This window comes from Lutra lutra, chromosome 10, assembly GCF_902655055.1.
Source record: "Lutra lutra chromosome 10, mLutLut1.2, whole genome shotgun sequence".
Classification (NCBI taxonomy): Eukaryota; Metazoa; Chordata; class Mammalia; order Carnivora; family Mustelidae; genus Lutra; species Lutra lutra.
This window is the reverse complement of record NC_062287.1, coordinates 3,615,102-3,633,545: the sequence shown is the minus strand read 5'-3', so window position 1 is coordinate 3,633,545 and position 18,444 is coordinate 3,615,102. Positions and strand designations below refer to the sequence as shown.

The following is an 18,444-nucleotide window of genomic DNA, read 5'->3' as shown; positions in this document are numbered from 1 at the left end:
CCAAGCCAGAATCCTGGTTTGGGTTATTTAATTACCTTAAGACAATTTCTTTAGCTAAACAAATTATTCCATAGGTAGGTACAATTACATGGAATAATGTCTCCTCTGATCAGAAATTAGACAGGTCATGTTGTTTTGTTTTGTTTCTTAGCCACAGTCCTACCAGTGAGATGGACATCATGAAATCAACCATCCTTCAGCTTTTTTGAGTTGGGGGGGTGTAGAGAGAGAGGGAGGAAAAGTACCAAGCTGACTCCATGCCCAGCACAGAGCCCAGTGTGGGGCTCCATCTCACAACCCTGACATCATGACCTGGGCTGAAATCAAGAGTCGGAGGCCCAACCCACTGAGCCACCCCAGTGCCCCCAGCCTTTGTTTTGACCTGTTTACTTAACATGCATGCTAGGGACTGTTAATGAGGAAAGATACTTTCTTCTTCCACTCAAATTAATTCAATTCAGTTCATTAATTCATTCGACAAATATTTATTAAGCACCTACAATATGCCAGGCACTGTGCTGGGTGCTGGGGATACAACTGTGAACGAGACAGACACAGTCCCTGCCCTCAAGGAGCTTACAGTCTAGACAGTATACAGACAAGTACACAGGCAAGTACAATGCAGGTCGTGGCAAGTGCTGTGATGGGGAGAGAACATGAGAAGGGCACCTAACTTGGTCTCGGAGGCAGCGGGTGGCGGGTCATCATGGAAACCTTCCTCGGGCAGGTGCAATTCGATTTGGTACTGAAGGATGAGTCCAAGTTAGTCAGGGAAAAGAGACAGCCCTGGGAAAGAGTGAATGCAGTGTCCTGTGTGCTGCTTTGGAGGTGAGCGGGTGGGGATGGTTGGGTCAGGGGAGAGACGCCTGGGAGAGAGGAGTAGGGACCAGGTCGTAGAGGGACTCATCTGCTCTACTTCAGAGCCGGGGACTTTTCCTGAGGGGACCGTGCATGTGAATGTATCGTCAAACCTGCGCTTTTCGTGATGTTTCTTACTGCGAGATCGCGGGGTGAGGGGGTGGAAATCTCCAAAGTAGAAGCAAGGTGGTTGGTCCTTCACCTTCTCCAACTTTATCTTGTATGATGTCGCAGCCTGTGCTCGCTGCTGCCCATCCAGGGGCACGCATGCCTTTGACAGTCTATGGACACGCACCGCGTTGGACCCCTAAGGCTCTCCATGCCTTCTCCACCTGGGGAAATGGAACTCGTCCTTCAAGGCCACACTTCCAAAATCATCCTAACTTGTGCTTTCTGACAAGATCTCTACGTAGGGTGATGGTTAGCTGTACTCTAGTACTCATTTATTATTTCAGATGATCCAAACCTTCCTTTGAACCATGTTAATTTTATCCACACATAACAAAAGGTGGGTTTGGGAAACAAACATCGGTATAATTTTCTTCACCATTTCCAGTTGAAAAAAACAAGGACAAATTCTTCTTCTTTTTTTTTTTTTTTTGGTCTACCACGAACTACTATCCGTGCCTTCAAGCAATTTAAACAGAACAAGGTGGGGGAGAAGCCCAAGAGACATTATTTTATGCAGCAAAATACAGTCAAGTAAAATTCCAACACAGGATTACAAGGTATGTTGCTGTTAATGACAATGGATCGTTCCCCAATTCAAACACGCCATCTGTGACAATTTCACCTGATCACAAGGTAAACATCCGTAAAAGAGGGTAAGCTTATTATATGGAAATAATAAGAGCTAGCTACATGTTCCGATATGGCCCACACTTCTACAATCCCTCCTACATAGTCTTACAATTTCTCAAATAATTTTTATTCACAATAGGAAACAAACTTTAAGCTCTGTAGATAGTGTAAGAAGGTCCATTGTTTTATTCTTTTTGGTGGGTACAAAAACCACAATTTTGTACACAGAATGAGATTATAAATAAGATCGATACCATGAGTGACCCGTAGTCTCTTCTGACTCTACATCGTGGATTGACGATTTCACGGTAACATTGTCTTCATGTTTGTGTTTCTGGTAGTGAGACAAACGTGATCTGTGGACACTGACTCATGTGACAGAGTGGAGGTTACGGCAACAAGGAGATGACCAACGGCTTTTATATTAAAAAAAAAAAAGTCTCTAAAGTTTATTACAGTGATGGCATTTATATCAATTATTGCAATGTACTGTTCCCTAAGATGGTTAGAAAAAAGGATTGTGTTGTCCTCTACTGGATTTACATCAGTTAAAAAGCAAGCATGTTTCAGTATTTGTTTTCTCCAAAGTAAGTGTAAATACTTCCTTTAAATTTTTTCACAGGATTTACATGAGTGTGGATTACTTTCCGACCACAGGTGCGTGATGCGTTTTCTCGGCTGGAGAGTCATCCACGGACCACGTGGGTGTTCTGGAGACGCACGTTAGCGTGTTCACGGACTTCTCTAGCTAGTTTATCCCTTGTGGTGAAGACAGGCCTTTTGGAGCAAGAACTTCACATTTGGATGCGCTAACTCGCAAGTCTGATTAGTTTTTAAGTCCACTCGAGTGAGATTTGTTGCTGTTAATATGCCCATCCCAGCTCCCCCCCACCCCACTCCCCGAAAAACCTAAATTGTGAGTTTTCCTGATATAAAATCTGAGTTTGGGTTTCCGAGCTGAGCTCATGCACGCGTTGCTGCTGCGGAAGTGGGAGCATCAGGACGCGGAGGCCAGAGGCCGGGTCCAGGGCACCTGCTCAGCACGCCCCGGGCTGCGCTCCCGTCGGTCACCAACACAGTTTGATTAAGGCACTCAATTATGTTTTTGGTTTTTATGGTAGGTCCGATGCAATGACAGCCAATCCTGAACTCTGTCTAATTGTAGTTCCCGTGTGTACAGCCTTGGGGCAGTCGGGCGTCAAAACACGGCCGTTCTCACCTACGCTCCCAGTGATGGATAATCTGGCTTTGTTTCTTATGGCTTCAGAAAAGGTCAGCTGGGCGCATGGAAAGGAAACAGAGAGAGTGTAGACTGTTACAATGTTTCTGTTTCTTTGACAAAAGGCGACACAGCAAACACCAAGATATCAATAATTAGACATCTGCATTTTTTCCCAATATTCTTTTGGTCATGTGAAAACTGTGCATTACAGGAGAGGAAAGCTCAACTATAGCAAAGAATGAACTGGGTCCAGGGTTTGCAGTCCTACCTGTTCCGGAACTAATTTTGAAATCGTCAAACTAGGTTTTGTTTGGCCGATCTGGGTGGGACAAAGCTTTCCCCTTGGGGTCCTCTACACCCTAGCACTTGTGGTCTGGCTTAAAAATCTCTTCTACGTTAGACAACATTTTTAACTGAGTCTCTGGCTCTCGCTCGAATATGTCTTTATGGTGGGGGCATTATCCTCAAAACTGGGATGTGTTGTCGAAACCAACTATAGACTATTCATGGCAGATCTTCCTGTCTTCGGAACACAGATCTATCCACAAACACCTTCATTCACCCACACCAGGTATAGACATGACCCAGAACAGCACAGTCAGTGACATCAAGTCTATCCAATGCCTACCCTGGAAGCTGACTGATACTTTTGGAAGCTCTTAGCATTTCAAGGGCAAGCACTGAAGGAGAGGATGTTTCCTCACCAACTCACTGCTGGGGGACTTCTCAGACTGAGAGGTTATGGGGTCCAGTCTCCAAAATCCTCATTAAATTCCTGTTCTCTGTCATGTTATGTCAGTAGGAGGTAACAATATTACACAGAAGAGAAACAGGCAGTGTTATTATGTAAATCTAATTACTCCTTGTTCTTGCCTTTACATTTTTTGTAATAACTGAATTTTAATGTTAACTCAAGAGGAAAAGCAGGCAAACAAGATATTGCCTAAGTTTGTTATGGCATAGATCATTTATTTCTCTAAGTTATATCTTAATTCCCTGTGGTGAATTTAAGTTTACCTAATTCTTTAGGAATTCCATTCCTATATTAGTCCTGCTCTGGAACTTCAGTATTAGAATAACTGTATATTAAATAATGAAATTAGTGATGGGAGCAGAAAATGGTATAATGTAAAGGTTTAGAGATCAGATACCCTGATAAAATCAAACTGCTAATTAATGACCTGAGATAAAAACCAAGGCCATTATCATAGTTCTTCTTTAGCAAGTAGTCTAAAAAGGTCAGAAGTCAGGATACAATCTCTACAGAAACTACACATCACTAAATTAAAATGAACCAAGACCAAAGTCTGAATTTGTTACCTCAGATTCATTTTCAACATTTAACATTAAGTAAAATAGATAAATATTTTTTTAGAATTTACTGGTTTAGTTTTGTTTTCATTTTTTTTTTTGAAGAAATGCAATTAATAAAAGCATAATTTTTGGAAGGGATTTTTTTTAGAAGGCTCTTGCCATAAAATTTATTTTCGTTTCCTTTCTTTTCTTGATTGCCTTTGCAAAGAAATGAAAACACCCCAAACAGGAATCATATGCTCTTAAGTAATCTTTCCTTTTCTGTAGAAGAATGCAACTGAATAGAATAGTTAATAAATCTTTGACAGCTATTTTCCCTTTAATCTTAGCATTCTTCATTCTTATTATTTCTTATACTTATATCTCCTGCTTCTTCCATAAAATGTCATTTCTATTCAGCTTGCTGTGAACCCACTGAGGCTGCTCAGACTGAAAAACATTCTTATAAATTTACACGTAGTCTGGGTCTATTTAGATTGTTGAGGTTAAAGGCTATGACCCTGGGACGCCTGGGTGGCTCAGTGGATTAAGCGGCTGCCTTCGGCTCAGGTCATGATCCCAGGGCTCTGGGATGGAGTTCCGCATCGGGCTCCTTTCTCAGCAGGGAGCCTGCTTCTCTCTCTCTCTCTCTCTGCCTCTGCCTGTCTCTCTGCCTACTTGTGATCTCTGCCTGTCAAATAAATAAATAAAATCTTAAAAAAAAAAAAAAAAGGCTATGACCTCAGTTGTAAGTGCTCCTGTGAGGGATAATCACTTTTAGAGTAAATATTATCTATATTGAAGGTTTCAGGGTATGTTTTTGGGATTTAAGGATAATATTATTTAGATTATTAAAAATTTTGTTGGGGCGCCTGGGTGGCTCAGTGGGTTAAAGCCTCTGCCTTCAGCTCAGGTCATGATCCCAGGGTCCTGGGATGGAGCCCCGCATCTGCTCGGCAGGGAGCCAGCCCGATTCCTCCTCTCTCTCTCTGCCTGCCTCACTGCCTACCTGTGATCTCTATCTGTCCAAAAAAAAAAAAAAAAAAAAAAAAATCTTAAAAAAAAATTTTTTTTGTTAATTGTGGCCAACGGTCTTCTTAGGTGCAAATCGTTTCATTCACCCTGAATGCCATTAAGTTTTTTAAAAGTCATGGGTAGGAATGCTTTGTTTTTGTTTGAAATTTACTGTCTTAGAAATTTAACCCTAACTGTAGCGGCAATTTGTGAAACATTGTAACGCCAGGTTCTGACTCCAAAAACATTATTACATGAAACTGTATGTACATAACCTGGGAATTTAACTCTCTTTAGCAACTTCCCAGGTTTTGTCAATTAACTGGCATCCATGAGTGTTTGTTTCTAGAATTTCCTAATTTTCTTTTCTTTGCAACGTTACCCTTGGACCTTGCTGATGGTTGGAATGCTTTTGCTTTGCCAAAGAAAAATCAAAATGTAAAAAAAAACAAAAAACCCAAAAAACAAAAACAACCCCCCCAAACCAGAACAACAACAAAAAACAAACCAAACCAGAAAAGCCTTTTCTTAAGACATAAGATTCATTCCAGAATAAAATGCAAATAATTGACTCTTAAAACTTGTCACGAGTTGTTTTTCTCAGTTTGGGATAATCTCTCCTCCACTGTCTAATTATTCAGGTAACAGTATTTGTCTAATGGTCAAGAGACCTCGACAGTTTCCTTGCTTGTTTTGGTATTAGGAGACAGGCTCAAAACATTCTGATCTGAGTGAATGGAGGGTCTTGTTCTTGATTCTTTTACATAAAATTGGGAAAGAACCATGTGGGGCTTATCTATGTACAGTTAGACTCAGTCATCCACTGATTTCTAGATTATGGAAAAAAAGCTCAAGAGCTAGATCTTGGTAAAAGGGAATGGCTTTTGTTCTTTGTTTTAAGATATTAACAAAGTGTTTCAATAGCTTTTGTAACAATAAATATCAAAAACAAGGGTATTTACCTGGTATAACCTCAGATGTACAGCTTATGAAAATTATATTCGGCTATGTCAAGCACTGCATGTCTCTTGCAGGTTCAAAGGCTCACTTACCGTTGAAATCAGAGTGAGCAGCCTAGTCAGTTGCCTATTATATGTAAGTTTAGAAAATGGGTCTTAGAGGCCTGATTTTAGGAAGAGCAATAACAAATGCTTTCAGATCTTATTTTAAAACTCCTTTCTATCATTTGAGGAAAAAAGTAGTGTACACTTAGATTCTTAAAAAAATATTTCCATTTCCTACATTTCACTGAATATTTACACTGTTTTATTGTGACACAGTGAGAGGATGTGAGTAAATGGGGCTGCTCTGGTCTACTTAGAAGTCAAGCAGAGAGAGTCAATTATACAGTTTCACTTACTTGTGGAGCATAAAGAATAACACGGAGGACATTGGGAGAAGGAAAGGAAAAGTGAGTTGGGGGAAATCAGAGGGGGAGACGAACCATGAGAGACAAAATGAGGGTTTTGGAGGAGAGGGGCATGGGGGGTTGGGTGAGCCTGGCGGTGGGTATTAAGGAGGGCACGGATCGCATGGAGCACTGGGTGTGGTGCATAAACAATGAATTATGGAACACTGAAAAAAAATAAATTAAAAAAAAAATTGAAATGAGAAAAAAAAAGGCCATAATAATTCACTGCAATTTTTATCTTTTCCTGTGTCCTCCTAAGAACACATACATTGCTGACAGTTTTGAGGGAGAACGTGCCACTTGCCTAAAATGCACATCCGCCTTAGTGATACTGTGAAGGTGAGAGCTGAAACCCATCTAATAAATACGAACTGGAGTCAAGACTCTGACAGTCACTCCCATCTAAAGGTCTGGCTCAAGGTACTGTCAGATGAGCAAACAGCAGGGCTTTGCTCTTAAAAAATATAGAATGATGGTTAATGTGAAACAGAATAGGAGCTAAAATTTTCTGAGCCCTTAGTAGGTGCTTGGAGTTGTATACATAATCATAATCATATCAATACGATTATGCAAATACATAATCATATTAAGTAATCATATCAAAACAGGCAACTGTCAAAGCTTTGATAGCTTGAAATGGGTTTATGCTGAATCTGTGAGCAATTCTCCTAAAATTGGATTGTTCCAAGTAGAATTAGCCTGGTACACAGACAAGGAAACCCAGAACTGATTTCCATTTTCTTCCAAATTTCGGGTAGGATATGCTGTTCAGATCATTCTGCAGAGCAATCCTGGAGGTTTGTTTTTGTCTTTCTGCCCCTTTCAATGCAGATATCTATTGGTAACATACAGTTTTGAACAGTGCATCCGCAGCCAAAGAAAACTGAACCACTTTGCACTGACGTTTTTCCAAAATATCCAAGCTGTAATCAGAAGCAAGCAATGCCACCACCGGACAGACAGGTCACAACACTCAATGACGGGATGCATCACCCACTCACTGGAGTAAGCCCTAAGTCCTACCCCTAAATTTTAATACTTTCGGTTCCATATACGTTGTAACCTTCTCTATAGGTTGCTAAATTCTGAGTATTCTGCGAGGAAGTTGGGTTAAAAGTCTGTGCACTCTTTGCCACCTTCATTCTCTTCGCCTCTGCCCTGGACTTGTAACAGAACTCTATCAAAGCCACCAGCATTGCCAAGCCCAAGCCGCCAACCAGAATGTAGAAGACGCCTGCTACGTTGCTGAGGCTCAAGGCGCTCGTCTTGTCCTGGGGGAGATAAAGACAGTTCAGTTAGCTGTGGAAATGTCATACCCGGAAGGCAAAAAGAACACACGAAATCCAAACAGCTAATTAAAGCAAATGCCTAATGCAACCTGAAATTATTTACATGTATAAATCACTGATGGAGGTTTATGGATTTAAGCAGAAAGCTTACAGCTCTCAGGAGAAGTGAAATTATGATGATTACCAATAAAACTGTGTGTAATTACATTCAGTAAAATTTGTAATGTTTTATCATTATTAAATATGCAGTGAAAGCCACTATGCCTAGCCATGTCAAAGCAGTTATATATTTACACAGGGTGGCAGAAGTGGGCTTGATTATTAAGTTTGAAAATGGCATATTTAAAACCCAGATACATGGGAAGGGATGTCTTTTGAGTTTCCTGCCATTACTTACACTTGCAATATCTGAAATTTCTCTTGTATAAATTTCACTTCACATTTCCTACTTAAGGAACTAAGTTTTTTGTCTTGTTTTTGTTTTTTAGCTAAGAGTTTCACATTTTCTTTACTGTTGCTTTACCAAATATATGTAAACAATGTGCTAGGGTAACTCATTATTTGTTCAGTCACAGGTATATGGGAAAGCTTCTACAAAGTGTCATTTTTACATATTATACACTAGGAATAACTATGTATGCATCACAGTTAGGTAACTTAAAAATATACACATTACCATGGTTAACTGAGACATAAATTACTTTTGTATGGACAAATTTAGGACTATTTTTATTGATTAAAAAGATTCTCTTTCCACTTAAAAATACTTGATCAGTTAATAGTTCAGACATATTATTCTCCAGAGCTTTAGATTACATATTATCTCATAATAAATCTGGAAATACTCAAACATAAGATTAGAAGATACTAAAATTTTAACAAGACTTCAGAATTTTTTTCATAGACTGGAAATACGTATGTTATATAACGTGATTTGAGAAAGTATTTTGGGTTAGACTCCCTGTAGGATGTCCTGTAGCTGTCATCTTCCCGGCTGTAGGTTTTGTACAAACTATGATTCAGAGACTTAAATATTTTTATTAGGAGAGTATTTAATTTAAAAGATGGACTATGTAGACGGTCCAATTAGCCATGACATTACCCAATTGGGCCAAAATTTAGGGTCATTTCATTTTTAAAATAATCTCTCATTAAATATTTATGCTTCTCTGGCTTGACACAGGGATTTGAGATAGTTGTTTCATTATTTGGCCAAGCTTGTCTCATTCCACTCTGGTTCAAAGACAGGGAAAAAGCTGATTAAAATGTAGGGATAAACCCCGAAAATGTATCCAGGGACATTACTTGGTCTCTTTCTTAACTGAATGGAGGCTCTCCTATTTAAGCCATTTACTTGTTTTGCGTCTTAGAATAACGAATATTTTTCTTCTTTTAAAAAAGATAAAGATTTCGAGAATCCTCAACTAGGGCTTTTGGGCACTCGTTACAGTCTATAATTTTGCTCGGGTAACTATATTCACTGATATACTGGAATGGAAACGTAACTGCACCACCGTTTACTCATACTCAGTGAATCAGGTCTCTAGATCTCTGCACCGACTAACAAGGATACACAAAGCAGAGATCTGACCTTGAGGATATCATTTGCAAATGCTGATCTAGTAAGAGCATCTCTGTCCACTGCACATCCGTCAGCGCAAAGCTGTAAGGGGGCCTCTTCAACTAAAGAGGAATGCTCGGCAACACAGTGACAGCAGACAACCTCCCAGTGCCATAGGGTGAACGTTAACCTCCGTCTCTGGACGGCTAGCGGACAGTCCCCCACTTCCTGTCTGGAGACCCCACCGGGTCCTCAAACAACATGTTTCGTGGCTCTCGCCTCCGAAACACACGAAACCCAGAAGCGCTACTCGCATGAGTGGTAGGTGAGCCTGAGGATCCTAGAGGACTTTGGTCCCTGTAGGTGCTCCTGCGGTTAATCTGGGCTTGCACCCAAGCCTGAGCAGGGGGGAGCGGGCTGCAGTCTTCCGAGACGGCATGGGCCACGCGGGGCGGGTGAGTGGGTCGTGCCCTGTGACAAGCGCTCGCGGCTACGGCTCTGTGAACACAAGGGGGCGCCCCGGAGGGCGACGACTGACCTTGCTTCCAGAGTCCTTGGGTCCACATTCACCTTTATCGTACCACCACTTGTTTTTCAGCTTGTCTAAGACGCCTGCCTCACTGAGTTTCAAAACGGCAAGGTTTACAGGAGTTCTTCACGTGGAAAATAACATAAATAACATTATATATGTTATTTTATGTTATTCAAGTCAAACTACATTAGAATCGCATGGCAAAGTGACGGAGCAGAGGCCACAGGAGGCGCTGTGTCTCGTGCGGAGGCCCAGGTGGAGAACCAGGCCGGCGGCTGGGGCCTGCTCCATCACTTTAGGTAACAGGTGCATACTGCTAGGGAGGAGGGGTAAATAAAACGTATGCAATTACTGTGAACCCAAAACTATTGGCCTGGAGAGCGCTGCTGGAGCGTTTACAAGGTTCCCAGCAGGACGGTGGGAGTCATGCAAGATTTGCAAGCTCCGCATGCCCACCCCCTTTCGAAATGAACGGCAGTGGCTGCAGATGGACAGGCTGGTGTGCAGAGAACCTGGCTCACACTGGTTTGGGCTCTCCCTACACTGGGGTTCAGCTGGAGGCATTTACTCTATGCCGTAAAAGCAGGTCTACACGGGTTGGAAGAGAAGGAGGGCGCACGCAGTACTGACAAAGGGTCCAGGAAGGTCCTTAGAAGACAGAGACGTGAATCGTGAAAGTAGCAGCCCATGCAGACACTCTAGTTCTGGATTGTGGTATTTCACCTAAATAATATCACTATCTCGAGTCTATCACATTAACATGCCGTGCGTACAAAGGGGAGGGACTAGAATGTACTCCACGGATGCTTCCCACCAGATCCATGACAGGCTCAGGGGAACCGAGGTTTTTATGAACAAACTCTAGTCCTATAAAACCTCACTTTTCTACCATATTTGAGTCTTTCGGTACTCAATGTTATATAGGGAGTCTCAAGGAGGAAAAGGCCAGTCATCACCGTCTCAGTGTTCCAAGGAATCTAAGAACTCCCTCGGTTTTCATTCCCATGTGAACACCTCTGTTGTATAAAGTAAAAGTCCAAGAGGATGGATGGGGAGTGGTAACTCCTGACATCCCTTGTTCTGTTTCTGTGCTTGGCTGGTTTCTGCTTCTCTTTGCTTTTACAAATATTCGGAGAGAGATTCATTGAATTTCTCTTGACATTTCTAAGGCTGCCCCAATCATTTTGTCTGGCTCTGTCTCCCAACACCTCACTTTTTCTAGGAAATATTGAGTGCACTTGGAGAGACACGACGTGCATTGATTTGCTAGGGGATTAATTCCATAAATCTAACTTAGCTGCACAACTAGGCAATACAGTAATGATGATGGTGATGATGCCAGCTAACACTGATGGAGCCCTTACTAGGTTCCAGCAGGTGTCGGAAGCATTTTATATGTTTGGATACTATGATAATCTGCATTTTACAAATGAGGAAACAAAGGCATGGAGAGATTAAATCATCTAGCCACACAGCAAGGAAGTAGCTGAATCAGGGTTTGTAACAGTCTGACTTGATAGCTTGTGCAATTAAAAACATTCACAACGGAAGAGTCAAGAAATGGTTTCTGGTTAACTGCATTTTCTGATTAACCATTAAGCCAAAACTTTTTCTGTTGTTATGTTGTTGTTGAACTGTTCGTTCTGAGAAAAAGTTTCTGAGGTGTTAAGTTTGTCTTTTTAACTGTTTTCTCATTATGATTTAATTTTTTATATCTATGTTGTAACATTTTAATAAGACTCGTTCCATTTAAGAAGTAATATGCATTTGCCGCATTGCTAGAAAATGACATAGTGTTTTGGAACAAAATCTAGTATGAGCACAATTTAACACTTTCTAATAAATGCCGAGTTTGGGGGTTGAGTAGGATGAAGATTTTGGTAAACTGGGGTGTTTGGGGAGTCTGGTCCCAATGTGGGCTTTACTACCTATACACCATGACCGACATTCATGAAGTGATTACAAAACCCCACCCCAGGTCGCTTGATGAGTTGTGAACTACTTGGGAATAAAAGCCTTGTCTCATTCGTCCTTGTGGGACAGCAGTTACCAAGTATTTGACTCAGAATAGGTGCTCTGCAGGGCTGCTGTATTTAAATTATTTTGAACCCAGAGCAAGCTTTTCCTTTAATTGATACTCTTAAGAGTGTTGAGGTCCCCACCAAAAGCCTTTCTAATATGTGCACAGGTGTATTCTATGAGCCTACACTGCACTTCTCGACTAGGGTGCTCCGGGAGGAGGACTTCATGCTGAATGCTGCAAAGGGAAGGAAAAGAAAGCAGAGTTTCTTTCAGTTTCTTCTGGAAGGGATGTCCTTAAGATTCTACCTTTCCCCTTCTCCCTTCACTTCTCCCCTTGCCTCTTTGTTCCTTCTGGTCTCCACCACAGGAGCTGGTTTTAGGGGCTCTGAGTAGATTAGAATTTTGAATTTAAGATATTCATTGGGAACCAAACTCAAGGGTCAACTGGCAGAGTACTGGGCACTGAGCAAGGAATGTGTTCCTGGGAGATCGCTGGCTTTTGTTTGCCACATTTTTTTCCTGCTTATGAACTCATACTTTTGGTAATAATCCCTTCATTCTTGCCTTGGCATCTATGGCTGTGGTAAAGGGGAGAAGGCCACTTACGACCTACTTTAAAGTCCGGAATGGGCTACAGTCTTCAAAGTGCTAAACTGGAAACGGGTATCATGTGATCTAATATAATTCCTAAAGAAGACATGATTTGGTAATCACATTTACGAAGTAAGTTTTATACGAATGTCCACATTCCTGAGTGTGCCTGTTTTTATATGCATAAAGGAAAATAAGGTATAAAACAAAAAAAATCAATTTTATAGATCATTAATGATTACAGGCCTTGCCAAAATTTCCAGCTAGAACCAGGAGTAAGTAACTCACATCAAAAACGGACATAAAATTCTGTGTACAGTCTGTGCTCTGACTAAACCATATCAGATTCATCAGGGAGGAAAATGAGTTTTACACATTGCAATGATATTTTTAAATTGGTTTACTGCCAACTGGTAAACTTCTATTACGTTATTCACAAGAGTAAGTATGAATTTCTTCTAATCATAGAAAAGACCACATTGCCCTAATATTATTAAGTAAATTTAAAAAAATGGATTTGGATACCCCAAATCCTGCCTTTCTACTTTATTATTTTTTAAGATGCAGGACCCTTTTTCTCACTTCTTTCCTTCAATGTTTACATTTCAGCAGGAAGCCTCGGCTGAGGGCAGCTGGGTCAGAACTTCACGCTCTGGGAAAGACTCTCGGTGAGAGGGGATACGAATTATTTTGTAGCCACAGGTTGTGACTAGAAGTCACTGACTAGTGACTCAGTTCAGTTTTCAGGTCTACTAAATCATGAGCTCCTTGAGAAAAAGAGAATTCTCTTTTCCCCCACAAATATGGAGCGTGGCCCGCTGAAAGCAGAAACTTAATAATTTGCGGCTGAATGAAAGGCTGGACAATGGCAGGCGGGTGTCCTGTCTGTCTCCTCAAAGGAACCCATTCATGGGTGGGTGGGGTGGGGCTTTCCATGATTTTCCCCCTCTGTGAGATGAATCACTACTAGAAAGCTGAGTTTTCTCCCAACAAGAGTTTGTATTTGAAAGTCAGACAACGTCAGATTTCAGCATGCTTGGGCCGGGGCCTCTGAATGACCATATCCCCCCCTACACGGAACTGGCGTCATTTAATTTCTCTCCTGCCTTGGCTTCATACTCAGCAAAAGCTCAAAAACTATCTTTGTTCTCCAACTGAGCCCTTCTCCTCCTTATGTCACCTCCTCTGAGGAAGATCAGGCGCCACGGGAGGGGTGAGATGACTTTAAAAAAGAAAACTAGTCACCTGTAGGAGGTACAAAACAAAAATGAAACAGCAAGTGCCTCGTAAGTTAGGTGAGGGCATTTAAAATACCGCCTTTTCTCACAAACTCAGAGTTGGGCGTTATTAACACTTAAATGGTGATCACCTATTTGCTCAGCGGTAGTCCATCAGTCAACAACCTACAAGGAATGGTTTTTAGTATGAAAACAGAACTTCTGAGGGGACACAGAACATATTATGATATCATTTGGGGGGACTATTTTATGTTGATTCTTATAACATTTAAGATCCGAGGTACCGTTTCGGAATGTATCACTTTGTAGCTCATGTTTGGTGAAGTAACTTACCGCGTACCAATGGGGACAACAGATCTACTCTTGAGAGCTACAAGGTTACATTTACATATGTTTTTTGACAACAAATATTTAGTGTCCGTTTGGTACCAAACAATCGATGGGATACAAACAGATTAAAAGCCGACTGAGCTGTCCAGCCCCTCAGTGAAATAAACAGAAGTGAATTTTCTTACACAGACTTTTCCATTGTGCGTATGTTTCTGCTCTGGTTATTTTTCTCTGGAATGGACACTAAAATAGGACTTTGTTAATCATCTTTGTGGAATGTTAAGCACTGTTGTACTTCTCTTACACTGGTGATAAAAGTAAATATTTGTGAGCAAAATTTTTCTAATGGACTAGAAAATTTTTGCTTTTCTTTGGTGCTATCAGAGCATGTTTTCTTCTATTTCTAATTTGCATGGAAAATAGATTACGAGTGTAAATTTAAATAATTTCCTCTGCATATAAATATTTATTTACTTATGCTTTTATGGAAACTGTCAGAACACTGTAGGCAAGTTAGGGCGCCAAAATATAAAGAGTTAATACTCCTTAAGTGAATATGTGGCTGGTGTTTTTGAATGGAGACGAGCTTGAACGGGTCTTGTTTTTGGAGTTGATCATTTTGTGATTTGCTCCATTTACGAAGGCAAAAAATTCTAGTTCACATGACCATCTCTGATTTAACTTGGTATGTAATGAAGTGTGAGGGTTCTGGGTGGAGACATGGATTTCTGGAAGGTATTCTAGGCAGGTCCAGGTGGTGTCAAGTCATTGCTGTTACTCAAAACACTTTGTAGGGGTCTCAGCACAAGCGGGCAAGCCAAAGGAGACAGAGTTCCCCTTGGTGTCTGCCCTCCTCCCATCACTGAATTGCCCTTTCAAAGGCTTGGATCCCTTCCTGCTTTCTACAAGGGGGTTTGCAGGACTACAGGGTCTGACCCACGACCTCTGTGAAGCCAGAGAGGTGCAGGCACTTTTGTAATGAAGTTTGTTTGTGTGTCCCCCAAATTGGTAATGGCTGCGAATATTTTTGCTTTGACAGTAATTGCATACTTGGGTTTCAAAGGGACTGGACTGGCAATTCTAGGGGTGGCGGGGGGGGGGGGTCCAAGCTGCGTCTCCCAGCAGATGCACCTATTACTATACATACTGTTTACCCGCTTTTGGTGACATTGAGGCTGACCTTGGAGTCACCTCCCCCGCTGCCACATTCTCCTTTGTCGTACCACCATTTGTTTTTCAATTTGTCCAAGAGGCCTTGTTCATTCAGTTTTAAAACTGCGAGGTTAACAGCATTTCTTGAAACGATAAAACATATTTTGTAAGAAACTGCACAGCTGTTAAGATGTTAGAAGGAATGAGGACTTAAGCTCTTTTAGAAGCTTCTCCCAGGCGCTAAATAAACCTCTCATTTTGCGGTCCTGCAGCCCTGTCCACCAGAGTCCAAACCGAAGGCAGTGGGGACTAATTTCAAAGCATGTGAAACACGGGGTTACTTGGTGCTGCTCATTCTCAGAGTTCATTTATTCCAATAAATGACGCTATTATCAACCAATGACATAGATTTTTCTTTCTTTTGCAAAAGAGCAGTAAACAGGAAGAACAGTGCCTTGAGCTCCTCTGCCTCTAAGAATGTCAACAGCTGAAGACACCGAGATGAAAATGCATTCCCAGAAGGAAACATGGAACAGCATTCCGAACCAAAAAAGGAGCCATTCATTCATTTTTGTGAACGGACTTCATGACCACAAAGAGTCCAGCTGAATTTTGGTTCCCTTTATTGTTTGCGGGAGTTTAGTTTTATTCATGTTTTATTTCACTGGTCTCAGAATCTAGGATTGGCACGCTGGGTTCGGTTTCCTGTGCTAGAAGTCACAGAATGGTCAAGAGAAAGGGAGTAGCAGCCCTCAGGGAAAAGGTCTTATATTTGAGTTTGGTGTTGATTCTTGAAGGGTTTGGATGCTATTTAGAAACTGGGCTGGCATGGCCAATTCCACTGCTGAAATTAAGGAACTGAAGCCCAGGAAGCTGGGCTGCATGGGATCGGAACTTTGCAGACTCAAGATTCAGTCGCCTCCTTGGGTATCTCTACCAGGGAAGAAGGGAGCAGATTCTAATGAATGTCTGAAAGGGTTAAAAATGTGTCACAGGCTTCTGCCTGCCAGGTATGTGGTTTCTTACTTGCCTCCAGGTTACAGTTTTTAAATGAGCCATTATGTCCTTCAAGAGGACTTCCCACCATTTCATGAAATTTCTGTTAAAGTGAGGGAGTGGCTTCTATATGGAGAGTTAGGGCTATGCTAGCTGATAAAAACGGAGTCTGCTGATGGTTTAATGCTGTACGAGTTAAAAATAAAACATGACAGCCCCGTATTAACGAACAGCACTTGAAAACTGATTTGCAAGTGAAATGGCTGTCGACTAGTAAAAAGGGTTACATATTTCACCAGCCATCAGCCTGTGGAAGTGCTTCTTTTCTTAAAATGTGTTTATCAAATTTTATGTAAACAATGTTCATTCTCCAATGTTGTGACAGTCTGATCCACTTGGAGAATAAACACTTCCCGCGAGTAAACCATGCACTTTGAGAGTATTAACTGTTCCGCCACTTATGAAATGCTAATTGAATAATCAGCCGCTCCCACCTTCCTAAGTGCCACACTGGTGGCCTAAAATAATGCATATACTTCCCAAAGTGAGCAGTATCAGGTGGTTGGTTTAATCACCAAAAGGACCAGACCGAAATGCAAGAATGAATGAATATTCACTGAAGAGAGACCTATTTAAAAAAAAAATGTCATTGGGAGAAAGTTGTTTTAATTTATTTTGCACCTACAACAAACTAAATTTGTCTTCTAGTGATTTAAGCTGGACGACTCCAATTTTTTATTTTGGAGAAAATTATTTTTATATTCCACTTTATTTTAGCCTGAAACATTCATCTGAGATGTTTTAATGAACTGGCATCCCAATAATTTTATGAGTTGGTTTAGACCATTCCTTGGATAAAACCGAAGTCATTTCATGAGAGGGTTATTTAACAGGGTTTTTAGCCATATCCAAAGACAGTTCCACAGCACAGGAGAAAACAAAAAGCAAAATAAAGGAATGGATAAGGAAAAAAAGCTTCATGTTGAGAAAACCATTTGGAATAAAGTTTTCTACAAAATTATTCTAAGACATTGTCTTTCTAAGACCATCTAATAGGCCATGTAAAAACAGTTCAGTTTCACACCGCTATCCGTGTGTGTGTGTGTGTGTGTGTGTGTAACCAGCAATATCTGGTTTATATGATACACCTGACCAATAGGTAAGTCACTGCCCAGTTCACAAATCACCTTTTTCCTTCCAAAAACATGCAGCCCCTTGATAAAGTCTGCCTAATATTATTAAATGTACATTTACTTTTCTCTTAGGATGCATGGGAGGCCCCTGGTAATTAATATTCAGAAAGAGTCTTCAGGTAGTCAAGATTTTTCTGCACGTGAAAACTGCCTGTTTTCTACAACTGACTACAGACGTCATTTCTGTATATAATCAGGTCGACCGACCTGGAGATTGCCATCTCAACTAGCATAAACCACATTAGAACATCTGCCCTATTTTATGAAACACGTTGCTTTTACATGTTATTAATTCTAAGAATCATCAAGTGACTTAAAAAATACATAAACTTACTTCTTCACTCATTTTGCTGGAATAGATTTAAAAGTTTTTTTTTTTCCTTCTTTTTTTACTTAGGCAAGAGAAAAAGAAACCCTGAAGGAGGAAGCAGAGGCATGCTTAGGGAAGTCACAAGTACTGGGGGGTAAATGAGGGACACAGGAAGCAGACTCTCACTACAGCACATTTTACTATTGCTTTGCAATCCCCGTCCTACACTTCAAACAGAGGTATCAGAGTCAAGTTCAGAAACGCAGATTAATGATCAGGGATATTCTGGTCCTGAGGAAGCCTCAGAGAAGCCAAAGTAGTGGTCCGCCAAGAAGATGAGTGTTAGAAGAGAAATGTGTGCCGTTCCTTACACTGATTACTCTTCTTGTCCTATAAAAGGCAGGTTTACAGATCAACTCAACCTAGTAGACTGTTGTCATTTAAAAATGAAAGGAGAAGAAGAAAGAGTCAATGACCACATTCTTGCTGCAGGGGCGTAAACCACAACTGAGAGCCCTGGTGTGTTGAAAAGGACCTTCCATAGAGTGAAGTAGGACTCAGGTAACTTACTTCTTGCTTTTTGTACCTTTGGGGAATTCTAGGTAAGAAAAACCCTTTCCAAGTTGGCTTT

The 18,444-nt window shown here is 41.0% G+C and overlaps 1 protein-coding gene across 10 annotated transcripts in view; it reads right to left on the bottom strand.

The window, feature by feature from the left end:
• Nucleotides 1–1,460: 1,460 nt before the first annotated feature.
• GRIA4 (glutamate ionotropic receptor AMPA type subunit 4) overlaps nucleotides 1,461–18,444 on the bottom strand; it is a 398,776-nt gene continuing 381,792 nt past the window's right edge. For 5 of the 10 annotated variants that reach the window (XM_047690816.1, XM_047690814.1, XM_047690818.1 and 2 more), the window contains 3 exons: nucleotides 9,988–10,102; nucleotides 7,736–7,870; nucleotides 1,461–2,936 (listed from right to left, as the gene is read on the bottom strand). In XM_047690816.1, the coding sequence (XP_047546772.1) occupies nucleotides 2,772–2,936; nucleotides 7,736–7,870; nucleotides 9,988–10,102 (415 nt within the window). In that variant the 3' untranslated portion in view covers nucleotides 1,461–2,771. Of the gene's footprint in view, nucleotides 2,937–7,622; nucleotides 7,871–9,987; nucleotides 10,103–15,342; nucleotides 15,458–18,444 lie in introns of those variants that run through there. The other 5 variants (XM_047690815.1, XM_047690820.1, XM_047690819.1 and 2 more) reach the window with 5 other exon arrangements.